Source organism: Ochotona princeps, chromosome 16 (assembly GCF_030435755.1).
Source record: "Ochotona princeps isolate mOchPri1 chromosome 16, mOchPri1.hap1, whole genome shotgun sequence".
In the NCBI taxonomy this organism is placed as follows: Eukaryota; Metazoa; Chordata; class Mammalia; order Lagomorpha; family Ochotonidae; genus Ochotona; species Ochotona princeps.
Window position 1 is genome coordinate 29,695,791 of NC_080847.1, and position 12,385 is coordinate 29,708,175.

At 42.5% G+C, this 12,385-nt stretch overlaps 1 protein-coding gene across 3 annotated transcripts in view; it reads right to left on the bottom strand.

Moving 5' to 3' along the window:
• Positions 1 to 12,385, bottom strand: part of LONP2 (lon peptidase 2, peroxisomal) — a 113,743-nt gene that overhangs the window by 33,175 nt on the left and 68,183 nt on the right. For all 3 annotated transcript variants that reach the window (XM_058673994.1, XM_058673995.1, XM_058673996.1), the window contains 2 exons: positions 11,244 to 11,370; positions 4,983 to 5,116 (listed from right to left, as the gene is read on the bottom strand). In XM_058673994.1, coding sequence (XP_058529977.1) covers positions 4,983 to 5,116; positions 11,244 to 11,370 — 261 coding nt within the window. The remainder of the gene's footprint in view (positions 1 to 4,982; positions 5,117 to 11,243; positions 11,371 to 12,385) is intronic.

Consider the following 12,385-nt stretch of genomic DNA (forward strand, 5'->3'; position numbering starts at 1 on the left):
TAATCAATTGGACATGTCTAGTCCATGAGTACTTCAAAAAATGGACATCTACTTAAATCTACAGCGAAATACATGAGCATGCAATCTGGATTACAACCACCCCCCCCCTTCTTATTTTCGCTAAAGGCAGACCAAAGAGAATAAAGCTTTTGTCAGATACTTTCCCCTTTCAAATGAACCAGTATCTCAGAAAGAAACAGAGCAGTTCAGACTATCTGAGTAACATGCAGAAAAACACAGGCAGCCTTGCCTTTATAAAATAATTCTCGTTAACTCATAGGTAAGTGACTAGAGCCAAAACCAATCCTCCTTGAAGACAGACCATCTACATATGGCACCTGCTGGCTAGGCTCCCTGTTATTAATTGGCCAATTAAACTATGGTTTAAGGTACCACAAATACAAGCATAACACATCTCGACTCAAGCATAAGCTGTTTTGCTTACTTTATTTTTAAAAAGATTTTTTTTTACTGAAAGAGAGAGAGAGAGAGGGAGAGAGAGAGAGAGAGAGAGAGAGAGAGAGAGAGAGAGAGAGAGACAGAGAGACTCAAAGGCCAGAGCTGTGCTGGTCTGAAGCTGGGAGCTAGGAACAGCTTCCAGATTTCCCACGTAGGTACAGGGCCCAAGGTCTTGGGCCATCCTCTGTTGCCTTAAGCAGGGAGCAAGGTGGGAAATGGAGCAGCTGGAACTCGAACTGGCACCCATATGGATGCCAGCACTTCAGGTGAGGGCTAGCCTGCAGGGCCTGTGCCAGCTCCGCCTGTCTTACTTTATACTCTAATTTTATATAATTCATTTCTTAATGAGAAACTTTCAGTTGCTGAGCTCTGCTTGAATTATGACATGAAAATGTAGACTCTTATGTAATCTGGCTTCATTGAAGTCATAAACACCACTTCAGGATACCTTACAATTACTCTAAAGTTTGGAGGACAGTCACTCATAATAACTGAGAGGAATCTTCCATCACAGAATAGTCCCTAGCCGAGTCTCTATTAAGAACTGCAAACCAATATTATCCTGGAGATAAGAATTTATCCTACTTATTCATTTGGATGTCCTTAGTCTTATCTTAATCATCCAAATCTGCTTAGCTACATTACCATTTAGATGTCCTGTGATCATGGATTCAAAACAGCAGCAAATGAACTTAAGCATAAAAAAAAAAAAATCAGCTGCTCTCACAAAGGCTCACAAGTTGTGGGTTATTTTTAAGTAGTTAATATCGCAGATATTATTAGAAATGTGCTAATGGATGTATCTGTAAATATTAAGCAGTAAATTAGAGCCATGGAAAACTGCTCTTGACATTGAATCCTTGTGCCTGTCTTACTATAAATTCTAAAGCACACTACGTGGGCCAGCCACCCTGGCACGGTGAGTAAAGCCGTCACCTACAGTACTGGCACTCCATATGGGCACTGAGTTCTGGCTACTCTAGTTCCAGTCCGGCTTCCTGGTAATGGCCTGGGAATACAGCAGAGAATGCTTGAAGTGCTTGGGGCCCTGCACCCATGTGGGAGACCTAGAAGAAGCTCCTGGCCTCAAACTAGTCCAACTTTGGCTGTTGCACACATTTGGAAAGTAAAGTAGTGGATAAAAGATCTCTCCGTCTCTCCCTCCTTCTCTAACTCTGCCTTTCAAATAAAAAATAAATAAATCTTAAGAAAAGAAAAAAGCATACCTTCTAAATCTTTAATACATCTGTAAAATGTGTTAACTTTTTGCAAGCTCTGTCGCTCTATTATACCACAGACAACAGCAAGACACCCGTGGTCAGCTGCTGGTGACACAGCACAAGAGAGCATTGTAAGGATACAAGGGGGGATTCAGGAGCAACTATCTCGGTCTTGCTTGCCAAGGGGCAAGTGCCTCACTTCTCCACCGCCACCGGCACCTACACCAGTGACTCCATTCTGGATCAACCTGTCCTCACTTACAGCAGTTTTGAAAATTCAGATTTTGATCAAGAGCGGGTTGAATATGCATTTAGCTTTAAACTTCCTATATAAATCCTATTAAAATTAAGAAGTTAAAAAGGCATTAACCTGCAAGAACCAGAGAGAAGGCAACAGCTAATAGGAGGTGCTGACAACATTTTAGAAAAGAAAATGGATATACAAAAGCTGCCAGCGGGTCTGGTGCCACGGTTTAATGGCTAAATCCATCTTGCAAGCACCAGGATGTCATATGGGTACTGGTTCATGTCCCGGTTGCTCCACTTCCCACCTCCTTGCTTACGGCCTGGGAAGACAGTAGAGGATGGCCCAAGTGTTTGGGACCCCACATCTACATGAGAGACTTGGAATAACCTCCTGACTCCTGGCTCCAGATAACTAAGCTCTGGCTGTTGTGGCCACTTGGTGAGTGAACCAGCCGATGGAAGATCTTTCTCCCCGTCTCTCCTCTCTCTATAAATCTGATTTGCCATTCTAATAAAAACAAATAAATCTTTTTTTTTTTTAAGCTGCCAGTACTGAGTGGGTCAGAGCGAGCAGAGACCTCAGCAGCTGTGCCATAAAGCCTTCCAAAGGCCAGGACATCGCCACATCCTGAGGTGTGACAGGAGCCTGAGTGTGTCTCACACCCCAGACTGGGCAGGACTCAAGGAACAGAAGTGTGCTCGCTTCAAGGTTATGAAGCAGGAAGCACAGGACTGAGGGGCCACATCTGGTGAGGGGCCACTTGCTGCGTCACGGTACAATGGAAGGGGCAACAAGGTAAGAGCGTGTGCCCAGGAAGGAGGAAGGCGAGACAAGGAAACAAAGGCGACTACATTTATCTTTCTCAGGCAAAACTCCACCCACTTCTGTAGCAATGAAGCAACTCCCCAAATAACAGCAGGGCACAATCCCCACAATCTAATTACCCCATAAAGTTCTGACCTCACAATACTCTGGTACTGAGAATAGCACATGAACTCCAGGGAATACATTCACACGTTGGAACCAGGAACTTGGAACTAGGAGCAAAAGCTTGAATGTCTGTGTAAGAGATCCCAGGAGCTCAATAGCCGTATCCTTATCCACATCGTGAGGGCGTGACCCCTCTCAGGGATAACACAAGTGGCTTCGTCCAACAGGCCTAGTGGGAGCAGGGGGAGAAGCACACAGAAACTGGAGAGCTGCTTGGATAACTATCCTCTGGCGCTACTCCTGTAACCTACTGTGGGCAGCAGCGGGAAAATCATTGGCTTTCACAAGATGTGGCCTATTTTTAAGGAGTTAATACCACAGATATTATTAGAAATGCTTTTCCTTTTTCTCAAAATTTTGTTCACTCGAAAGGCAGGGTGATGATGAGCTTGGCGCGATGGCTCAGGGGCTAAATCTTTACCTTGCAAGTACTGGATCCACAAGGGATCCCATGTGGGTGCCAGTCTGGGCCCTAGCTACTTCACTTCCCATCCAGCTCCCTGCCTGTGGCCTGGGAAAGCAGTCGAGGGTGGCCCAAAGCCTTGGGACCCTGCACCCACGTGGGAGACCTGGAAGTGGCTCCTGGCCCTTCGATCAGCTTAGCTCCCACTGCTGCAGCTCCTTGGGGGCAGGGGTGAATCAGAGGACAGAATCTCTTTCTGTAAATCTACCTTCCTAAGAAAATAAATAAGTCTTAAAAGAAAAAAAAAAAGGCAGGGTGATGGACAGAGGAGAGACAGGTAGGTGGATAGGGTTAAGAGCCACCTGCAAACGTGGCATCCTATACTGCAGCACTGGTTCATGTCCCTGCAGCTCTAATGTACTGGTAACAGTAGCAGAAGATGGCCAAGTGATGGAGGGCCAATGTGCAAGATCAGATGGAGTTCCAAGCTCCTGGCATCAGTCTGAACCAACAACAGCCACTGTAGCCATTTGGGGAGTGCATCAGCAAACGGAAGACCTCTCTGTTTCTCTCTAATACCCTTTCAGATAAATGACTCAATCCTTAAGAAACAAACAAATAAATAAGCAAAAACTCTGTACTACAAAGACACTTCAAAAAGTCCATGGAGGGACCAGCATTGTGGCGTAGCCATTAAAGCCACTGCATGCAACACAGGCATCTCATAAGGGCACTGGTTTGTGTTTCAGCTACTTCACTTTCGACCTAGCTCCCTGCTTCATTAACTCCCTGCTAATGGTCTGAGACAAACAGTAGAAGATGGCCTAAATGTTTGGGTCCCTGCCACCCATATGGGAGACCACAATACAGCACCTGGTTTTCGGCTTCGGCCTGGAAAATTGGTCATTACTAACATCTGGGGAGTTCACCAGCAGATGGAAGATTTCTCTTTCTCTGTCTTTCCCCCTTTCTTTGAATCTCTGCCTTTCAAAATAAAGTAATAATAAATCTTTCTTTAAAACTAAAAATCAAACAAACAAACAAAAAAACCCAAAATAAAGTAATAAATTCATGTTTTTAAAAAGGTTCATGGAAAGGTAGACATTATGCTACCAAAGGTTAAGCACTTGCAACATCATATTCCACATCAGAGCACCAATCTGAGCCCTAGTTACCTGCTTCTGCTACAGCTCCCTGCTGAAGTGTCTGGAAAGCAGCAAGCAATGGTTCAAGTACTTGAGTTCCTACCAGCTAAGAGGGAGACACAGAGATCCCAGCCTCTATCTTCAGCCTGGCCTGGTCCAACTGCTGTAGTCATTTAGGAAGTAAACCAGCAGATGGTTTCTCTTTCTTTGTTACTCTATCTTTCATGTAAATGTATCTGAAAAGTTTGTGGAAAAAGCAATTAAAAGATAAGTTTATTTTGGTGCAAAATGCTAATATGTATGCACATTTTTCATAAAACGCATTTCTCATGAACATTCTGAAGACCCCATATTTATACAACAGAATCCTCTGGATAAAATACATTGAGTACTTGGGCTATTCCTTACTCACTGAGGCATTTATGGGCCCTGCTTTAAGGACTGTCACCATCCCGCACGGCCAACTTCATCGTTTCATTCACTCCAACCATCACCTACACAAGCACTAGGGCACAGACCTTCTGCTTCGGTCACATCAGAACGTTCCAACTTGGTCTCCTTATGCTGTCCTTCTGCTACCTTCACAGCGACAGCTCGGCAAATAGCACCAAACTTTCTGTCCAGAGAACGGACTCCTGCCTCTCTGGTATACCTGTCATCAAAGAAAAATAGTTTACGTTTGATTAAATACCACCCATAAAAACACAGTTGTAATATCATTAGTCTTTTTTTTTTAAACTAAAGTCACAGTATACATTAAAAAATTCACTATTCTTTTCGAGTACTAACTTCACATTTAAAATGCCTCCTGAAGGAATTCTTATCTCCCATTCAGTGTATTTTTAGCCACACTGTTTCCTTTACAGATTACTTTGAACTACTACCCTATATCTAAAAACAAGTCTCCAATTTACACATGAATAATGCCAAAATAAATTAGGTAGCATATAAAGCACCATTTATTCCCTTATGAAATGTGTAACTTTTCTTACATAAAATTTGTCGATTCATGAAAGTTCTGAGTAAATTTATTGCTCTTGAAATATTACTGAAAGAATTAAAAACTGCATTTGTTCAACTATAGCAAAAAGGGAGACACAAATTAAATTTTTACTAGAACTGTGCCAACTCCCTCAGCATAGTTTCATTGTGGAGATTTCTAAAGGAAGAAAGCATGAAAACTGACTAGGCATTGTAATTATGTGAAAAAGACCACATGTGATTAGACAAAGCTACTTAAAAAATTTACATATCAGATAAAAGCTACAGGTAATTCCACAAACCAGTATAGTGTGCAGCTATTTTTGGTCTTTCAATTTAGGGTGGATTTGAATGGGCAATACCAGACCTAGAATGTAGTTTAATTTGGAAAACTGTATTTGATTAGGCCCTTAGGCACATATTTTGACTCAGGAAAGCATATTTTAAAAGTCCTACAAGAAGACAGATAAAAACATTTGGTTAAACACACAAAAGTAAAAATTAACCAAGGGTAGAGAGCCACATAGTCCATGTTATACAGCTGCATGTAATTCCAATAAGGAAGAAAACAAGAAAAAAAAAAAAAAAAGGATAAACCAGGGTAGACATTTGGCTCAACAGCTAAGATTCCAACTGGACCACCTGCATCCCACATCAGTGTGTGGGTTCGAGTCCCGACTCTGCTCCTGACTCTAGCGCCCTGCTTCTGTGCGCCATGAGGGGCAGCAGGGGATGACTCACGTGCTTGGCTCCCTGTCACTCATGTGGCAGACAGGGCTGCTGGCACGGAAGGTGTGAACTGACAGATGTGAGGGCTTCTCCCTCCACCCATCCCTCTCTCCCAGCCCCCACCCTTCTTCCATCTCAAGTTTTAAAACCAAAAACAGGGCCCGGCGGCGTGGCCTAGCAGCTAAAGTCCTCGCCTTGAACACGCCAGGATCCCATATGGGCACTGGTTCTAATCCTGGTAGCTCCACTTCCCATCCAGCTTCCTGCTTGTGGCCTGGGAAAGCAGTCGAGGACGGCTCAAGGCTTTAGGACCCTGCACCCGCGTGGGAGACCTGGAAGAGGTTCCTGGTTCCTGGCTTTGGATCGGCACAGAACTGGCCACTGTGCTCACTTGGGGAGTGAATCATTGGATGGAAGATCTTCCACTCTGTCTCTCCTCCTCTCTGTATATCTGACTTTGTAATAAAAATGAATATCTTAAAAAAAAAAAACAAAAACACACTCTAATGCATAAAAATAAAAAAATGTCACCTCCTACATCAGCTCAGTCTGAACAAAAGTTGAAAGCAGAGGGACTGAGGGAGCTTATGAAGCAAAGGCGTAAACACCCAGAGACAGAACCAAGTTCAGAATGATTCGGAGCTTGCCAAAAATAACAGCAAAAAATAGTTTCCTACATATTTAGAACAACAATGGGCTAGGTACTAATGTGGATATCACTATCAAAGACCCCCCAGAAGTAGCCATACCAAGCTCTACTTAACATCACTGTGAGACTAAAAAAAAAAAAAAACCAGAATTATCAGAGTAAAATAGGAATTTGGCATTTCTCACAATGACTTGAATATAACAATGCTACATAGGCCAACTTTCAGAGGGCATAAAATCAATGTATTTGATGATAAGATTATAAAAAATCAACTTGCTGCAATGGTGGTTCAAGCTAATAACATGCAGATAACTACAAATTTCCACATTTCAGTGTTTAAAAATTCAGTTCTACAAATACAAAATGGGTATGTTTAGTTAGCAGGAATTCATTTTGAGGCAAGAGAAAAAAATCCAAAAAATGCTGAGATACAATCATAAAACGATAGAGTCAGAATAAGAAAAACAAGGCCTTGTGGTATCACAAGCAGGCTGTGTCTGAAGCGCGGCGTTCCCCTTGCACAAGCAGACTGACTGCAGAGGATGCTCTCAGAACAGGACCAGCCAGGGAAGGGAAAGGCTTGAAACCAGGCCACGTCGACTGGTAAAGCAAACGGGGTAGGCAGCTTGGGGCAAGCACTCGTGGGGCACAGAATGGCAGCTGAAAGATAGTACCAGGCAGGAATCCTACTTTGATCCCAGGGGTTCCTATCCAAGCCAGAAGTGGAAAATTACTGAGAAATGAGGGTAAAGAATATCTTTCTAACAGTTAGTTCTCACTAGGAGGTTGTAAGCAGTAAGTGCCCCTGAGCTGCAGGTATCTGAGATGGGAGGCAAGCATGACTAGAATGATAAGGGCCTATGACTATGATATACCCCAAAGATGAAAAACTTAAATACTGGGCCTGGCATGGTGGACTAGTGGCTAAAGTCCTTGCCTTGCATGTGCCAGGATGCCATATGTGTGCCAGTTCATACCCCGGATGGTCCACATCCCATCCAGCTCCCTGCTTGTGACCTGGGAAAGTCAAGTTCTTGAGACCCTGCACCTACATGGGAGACTTGGAAGATGCTTCTGGCTCCTGGCTTCGGATCAGCTCAGCTCCAGCCATGGTGACCATTTGGGGAGTGAACCAGTGATTGGAATATCTTTCTCTTTGTCTCTCTTTCTGTGTATTTGCCTTTCCAATAAAAATAAATAAATCTAAAAAAACACAAAACCAACCCTCAAATATTAACACTGCATGTTCTAAGTTTAGTATCTTATTACCTATCCAAATTCTGCCTGATGTAGCATTTACCTATTATGTCTTGTTCAAACAATGCTTGTGTCCAAACTAATGAGATTGCTCTGAGATTTCCTAATGCCCACAGCTTTTAAGATGTGGAATTTTGGGCTTGACATGATGATGGCTCAACAGGCTAAATCCTCCTCCTGCAAACAGTGGCATCACATATGGGTCCTGGCTGTTCCACTGCTCATCCAGCTCCCTGCTTAAGGCTTGGGAAGGCACTGGACGATGGCTCGAAACTTTGAAACCATTTACCTGAGTGAGAGACCTGGAAGAAGCTCCCGGTTCCTGGCTTCAGATTGGTTCAACTCTGGCCACTGTGGCCATTTGGGGAGTGAACCAGCAGGTGGAAGATCTTTCTGTCTGTCTCTCCTTTTCTGTTAATCTGATCTACCTTTCTAATAAAAATAAATATTTTAAAAAGGTGACACTGGTGCAACTAGATGGTCCCAAGCAGAGACTCAGTGAAATAAGTCAATCCCAAAAAGGACAAATACCGTATGTTCTCTCTGATACAAGGCAGCTTTTATGCAAATTGTAAGATCAATAACCCTTTCCACACTGTTTTTGCTGCATCCCATGTGTTTTGATATATGTTTTTATTTTCATTTTGTCCTAATAGTTTTTCTTTTGTCGAATTCATCGCTGACTCATGTATTGCACAGTGGCATTATTTTACCCAAGAGGCTTTTATGCTTTATTTTTCATTTCATCATCCACGTGTTGGTTATTCAGTGGTACGTTTTGCAATTCCATAGTGCTGTAAAATTTTTAACTTCATACCTGTTGTTAATTTTGTTTCATGGCTTCTCATTTAAGGGAATATATAGTGACAGCGTCATAGAAACTATCATATCCAGATGTGCAGATACAATGCAGTATGCACCTCTACTTCCAAATCAAAGATGGACTCCCAGTGAAACTGCTGGACATATCTAAACAATAGGATGCTGGATTGTCTGGCATTGCCTGTACCAGCAATGTCAGGACAGACTTAAATAACAAACTGACGAACTTATGACTGCTTATGAAAGACCATACTATTGTAATAATAATGGGGAAAATCTGTTGGGGTTGGGATCTTGGGGAGGGAGTAGAGAAATCCCAGACCCTATGGAATTGTGCCATAAAATTCAAAATTAAAAAATAGTGGGCCTGGCACAATGGCCTAGTGGCTAAAGTCCTCGCCTTGAACACGCCGGGATCCCATATGGGCACTGGTTCTAATCCTGGTAGCTCCACTTCCCATCCAGCTTCCTGCTTGTGGCCTGGGAAAGCAGTCGAGGACGGCCCAAAGCCTTGAGACCCTGCACCTGTGTAGGAGACCTGGAGGAGGTTCCAGGTTTCCGGCTTCGGATCGGTGCAGCACCGGCTGTGCGGCCACTTGGGGAGTGAATCCCTGGATGGAAGATTTTCCTCTCTGTATATCTGACTTTGTAATAAAAATAAATAAATCTTTGAAAAAAATAGTGACACTGGGAGCTATCAAGTTTATAAAAAAGAACTCTTTGTCCAGGTAGTAATTAGGGAGCACAGATAATAAGCACCCCAACTTCTTAGATTCAGATAAGGCAGGGGATTTTTCCTTACACTTTACAAATAGGACAGTTATTCACTGTTCAGTGACTTGTTCAAAGTGACCCAAAGACATCCCGAGTGTTATCTGGAACTGCTGACACTGTTGGAAGACTCACGTATAAATCACCTGATTTATTTCCCTTGGCACTAGCTACAGTGTGCATCATAAAACTAGTGAAGGAAAGGCACTCTGAGGCCACATGGGGTCTTTCTTCTTGGCATGCAAATTTTCTTTTAAAAGACTTATTCTTATTTGAAAGGAAGATTTACAGAGAGAAGGAGAGAGAGACAGAGAAAGAGAAATCTTCCATCTGCTGGTTCACTACCCAAATGACTGCAACAGCCAGCTGAGCCGACCCGAAGCCAGGAGCCTCCTCCGGGTCCCCTAACAAGGGTACAGTGAGGACTTGAACCATCTTTTACTGTTTCCCCACACGTCATAACCAGGGTTCTGGATCAGAGGTGAAGGCAGCCAGGAATAGACCTGGTATCCTTTTTGAGAATGCTGGCGCTGCAGGCACAGGATTAGCTTGCTATGCCACTGCACTAGCCCCTTGTAATACACATTCCATTGGACTTGTGAGAAGGCTGGCAGAGATGTCTAGGTAGTCTGGCCAGTTCGAGTCAAAGTTCAAAACGGACTTGACATTTCTGGCGAGAGCCGTTACCAGAGAAGCGCTGCACGAGGAGTGCTGGACACCTGACACATTTGCTGGGTGATGCAACAGCTCTGCAACAGAGGCAGGGAAATGACACTCTGCCCGGGCAGACAGGCGTTCTCAGCAGGGCGTATTTTCCACGCAAGCAGGCAATCAATAAAATAGGCTAGGCAACATTCTCCTCAGATAATTTATGCACTGTTTGACTCAGGCTTAAGTACTTGGTAGCAAACTTGGGGAAACACATTCTCTATTATTCCAGTGTTAATTCTGAGCCAAAACTCTTAAGGATTTTTAAAGATCTCTCAGAAAAGAAAATCCAAATAACCTAAAACAGATGTCTCAAACAATCATTTTAGGTCTTAAGAGAACTCAACAGCTTTCAAGATCTTCAGTGTATTTGGGGTAGAGATTCTGGGGGTGGCTGTTTGGTGCAGTAGTTAAGATGCCACTCGAGGTACCCACACTCCACATTACATTGCCTGGATTCAAGTCCAGACTCCACTTTGGCTTCCAACCCCCTGATGATGCACACCCTGGTAGACAGCAGGTAGTTGAGTCTGCAACCCAGATCAAGCTCCCAACCAACTGAGGAGGGATTTTTTTTAATCTATCATTCCTTCAAACAAAATAATTTCTTAAAAGTACCCCTCAACCCAAAAAAGGACAAAAATGAAAAAGTAATTTCTAGCTCAACAAAGGTGCTTGACTTTGAAGAAGTTCTAAATGCCTTATGGATTCCTGCCTAGTAGAGAGCTCACGTGAATCAACAGATATGGCAATCATGATTGGAAAGCTATGGGACAGGGAGACGGGAATGCTGGTGATGCCAGTAACATAAATCTCGTTTTCACACTGCAACATGAACGAAGCCTCAGGATGGCTGACCAACCTGGTGATGATGTCAAGGGTGGTAACCTGAGGGATTTGAATCTGCTGCGGGGTCAGCCCATGCTGTGCCAGCTGCTTTGGGATCAAGTGCCTGTGGGCAATCTCTATCTTCTCCTCCTGGGTGTACCCTGGAAAGCAAGAGATGCTGTTCTGTACTCATTCTCAAAGCTTCTATGACACCACGCTTCGTAAATCAATCAAGTGAAGATTCAGTGAATCTGGAAGGATCCCAGCATTCAAGGAGTTTTCAAAAACAAGATTGAAGGATGAGTTCCAAAACAACTGTTTCTAGCACTAGAACTGTAAATTTTAGCAGCAAAACAGAAACTAAAATTCTCCTGTATAAAAGTTTTGCCTTTACATGTTGGGTTGAAAAAAGTATATATTCTTACATATATTGAGATATTTAAAATAGTTTATGTTCTTACTTATTTAATATTTTGAATAAGTGAAAATTCATTTTGTCTTTAAGCTCTTTAAGATAAATTCTGCCCAGTGTTCCCTTTGCACTGTACAAGCAAAAATAAAAAATATGAATTGATATAATTTGGAATAAAAAATTAGAAAAAAAACCAGAAAAGCTAGAAAACAGGACACCCAAATCAGCAGCTGTCTAGACTATTTTGCTTTTCATTACTGTATCTTAGGGATTTTCTGCTTGCTTTAGAGTTCCCAAGCAACTAGCTCTCATTACTTACATTAGTAAGTAATGCACACAACCAAAGTTTTACTCTGAACTGTATTTTAACACTGAATATAAGAACCTACAGGACTTGCAGACCATTGAGGAATATAACTCCTTTACTAAATAAATAAGGCATTGCAGGTTAATACGAAAATGCATTTATATGGTTTTAGATTCTCTTAATACATCCAACAAATACCCACTGATATTTCACGTAATAGGACAACAAACACTAGCATTTACTTCAGTAAATAATAAAAGTGTCTGTTTTGTATACTCCAATGATGACATGGTAAAGACAAATAATGTAACTGCTATACAAATCCAGCTAAACAGGAAGAGGAACTTAGAAGCACCATACACTTTCATGTAAAATGTGTAATAAGGAAAGAGTCTAGTTATCCTTTAGGAGGTACTTCTTACTCAGAATCAGTGAAGACATGACACTTTCCAAGAAA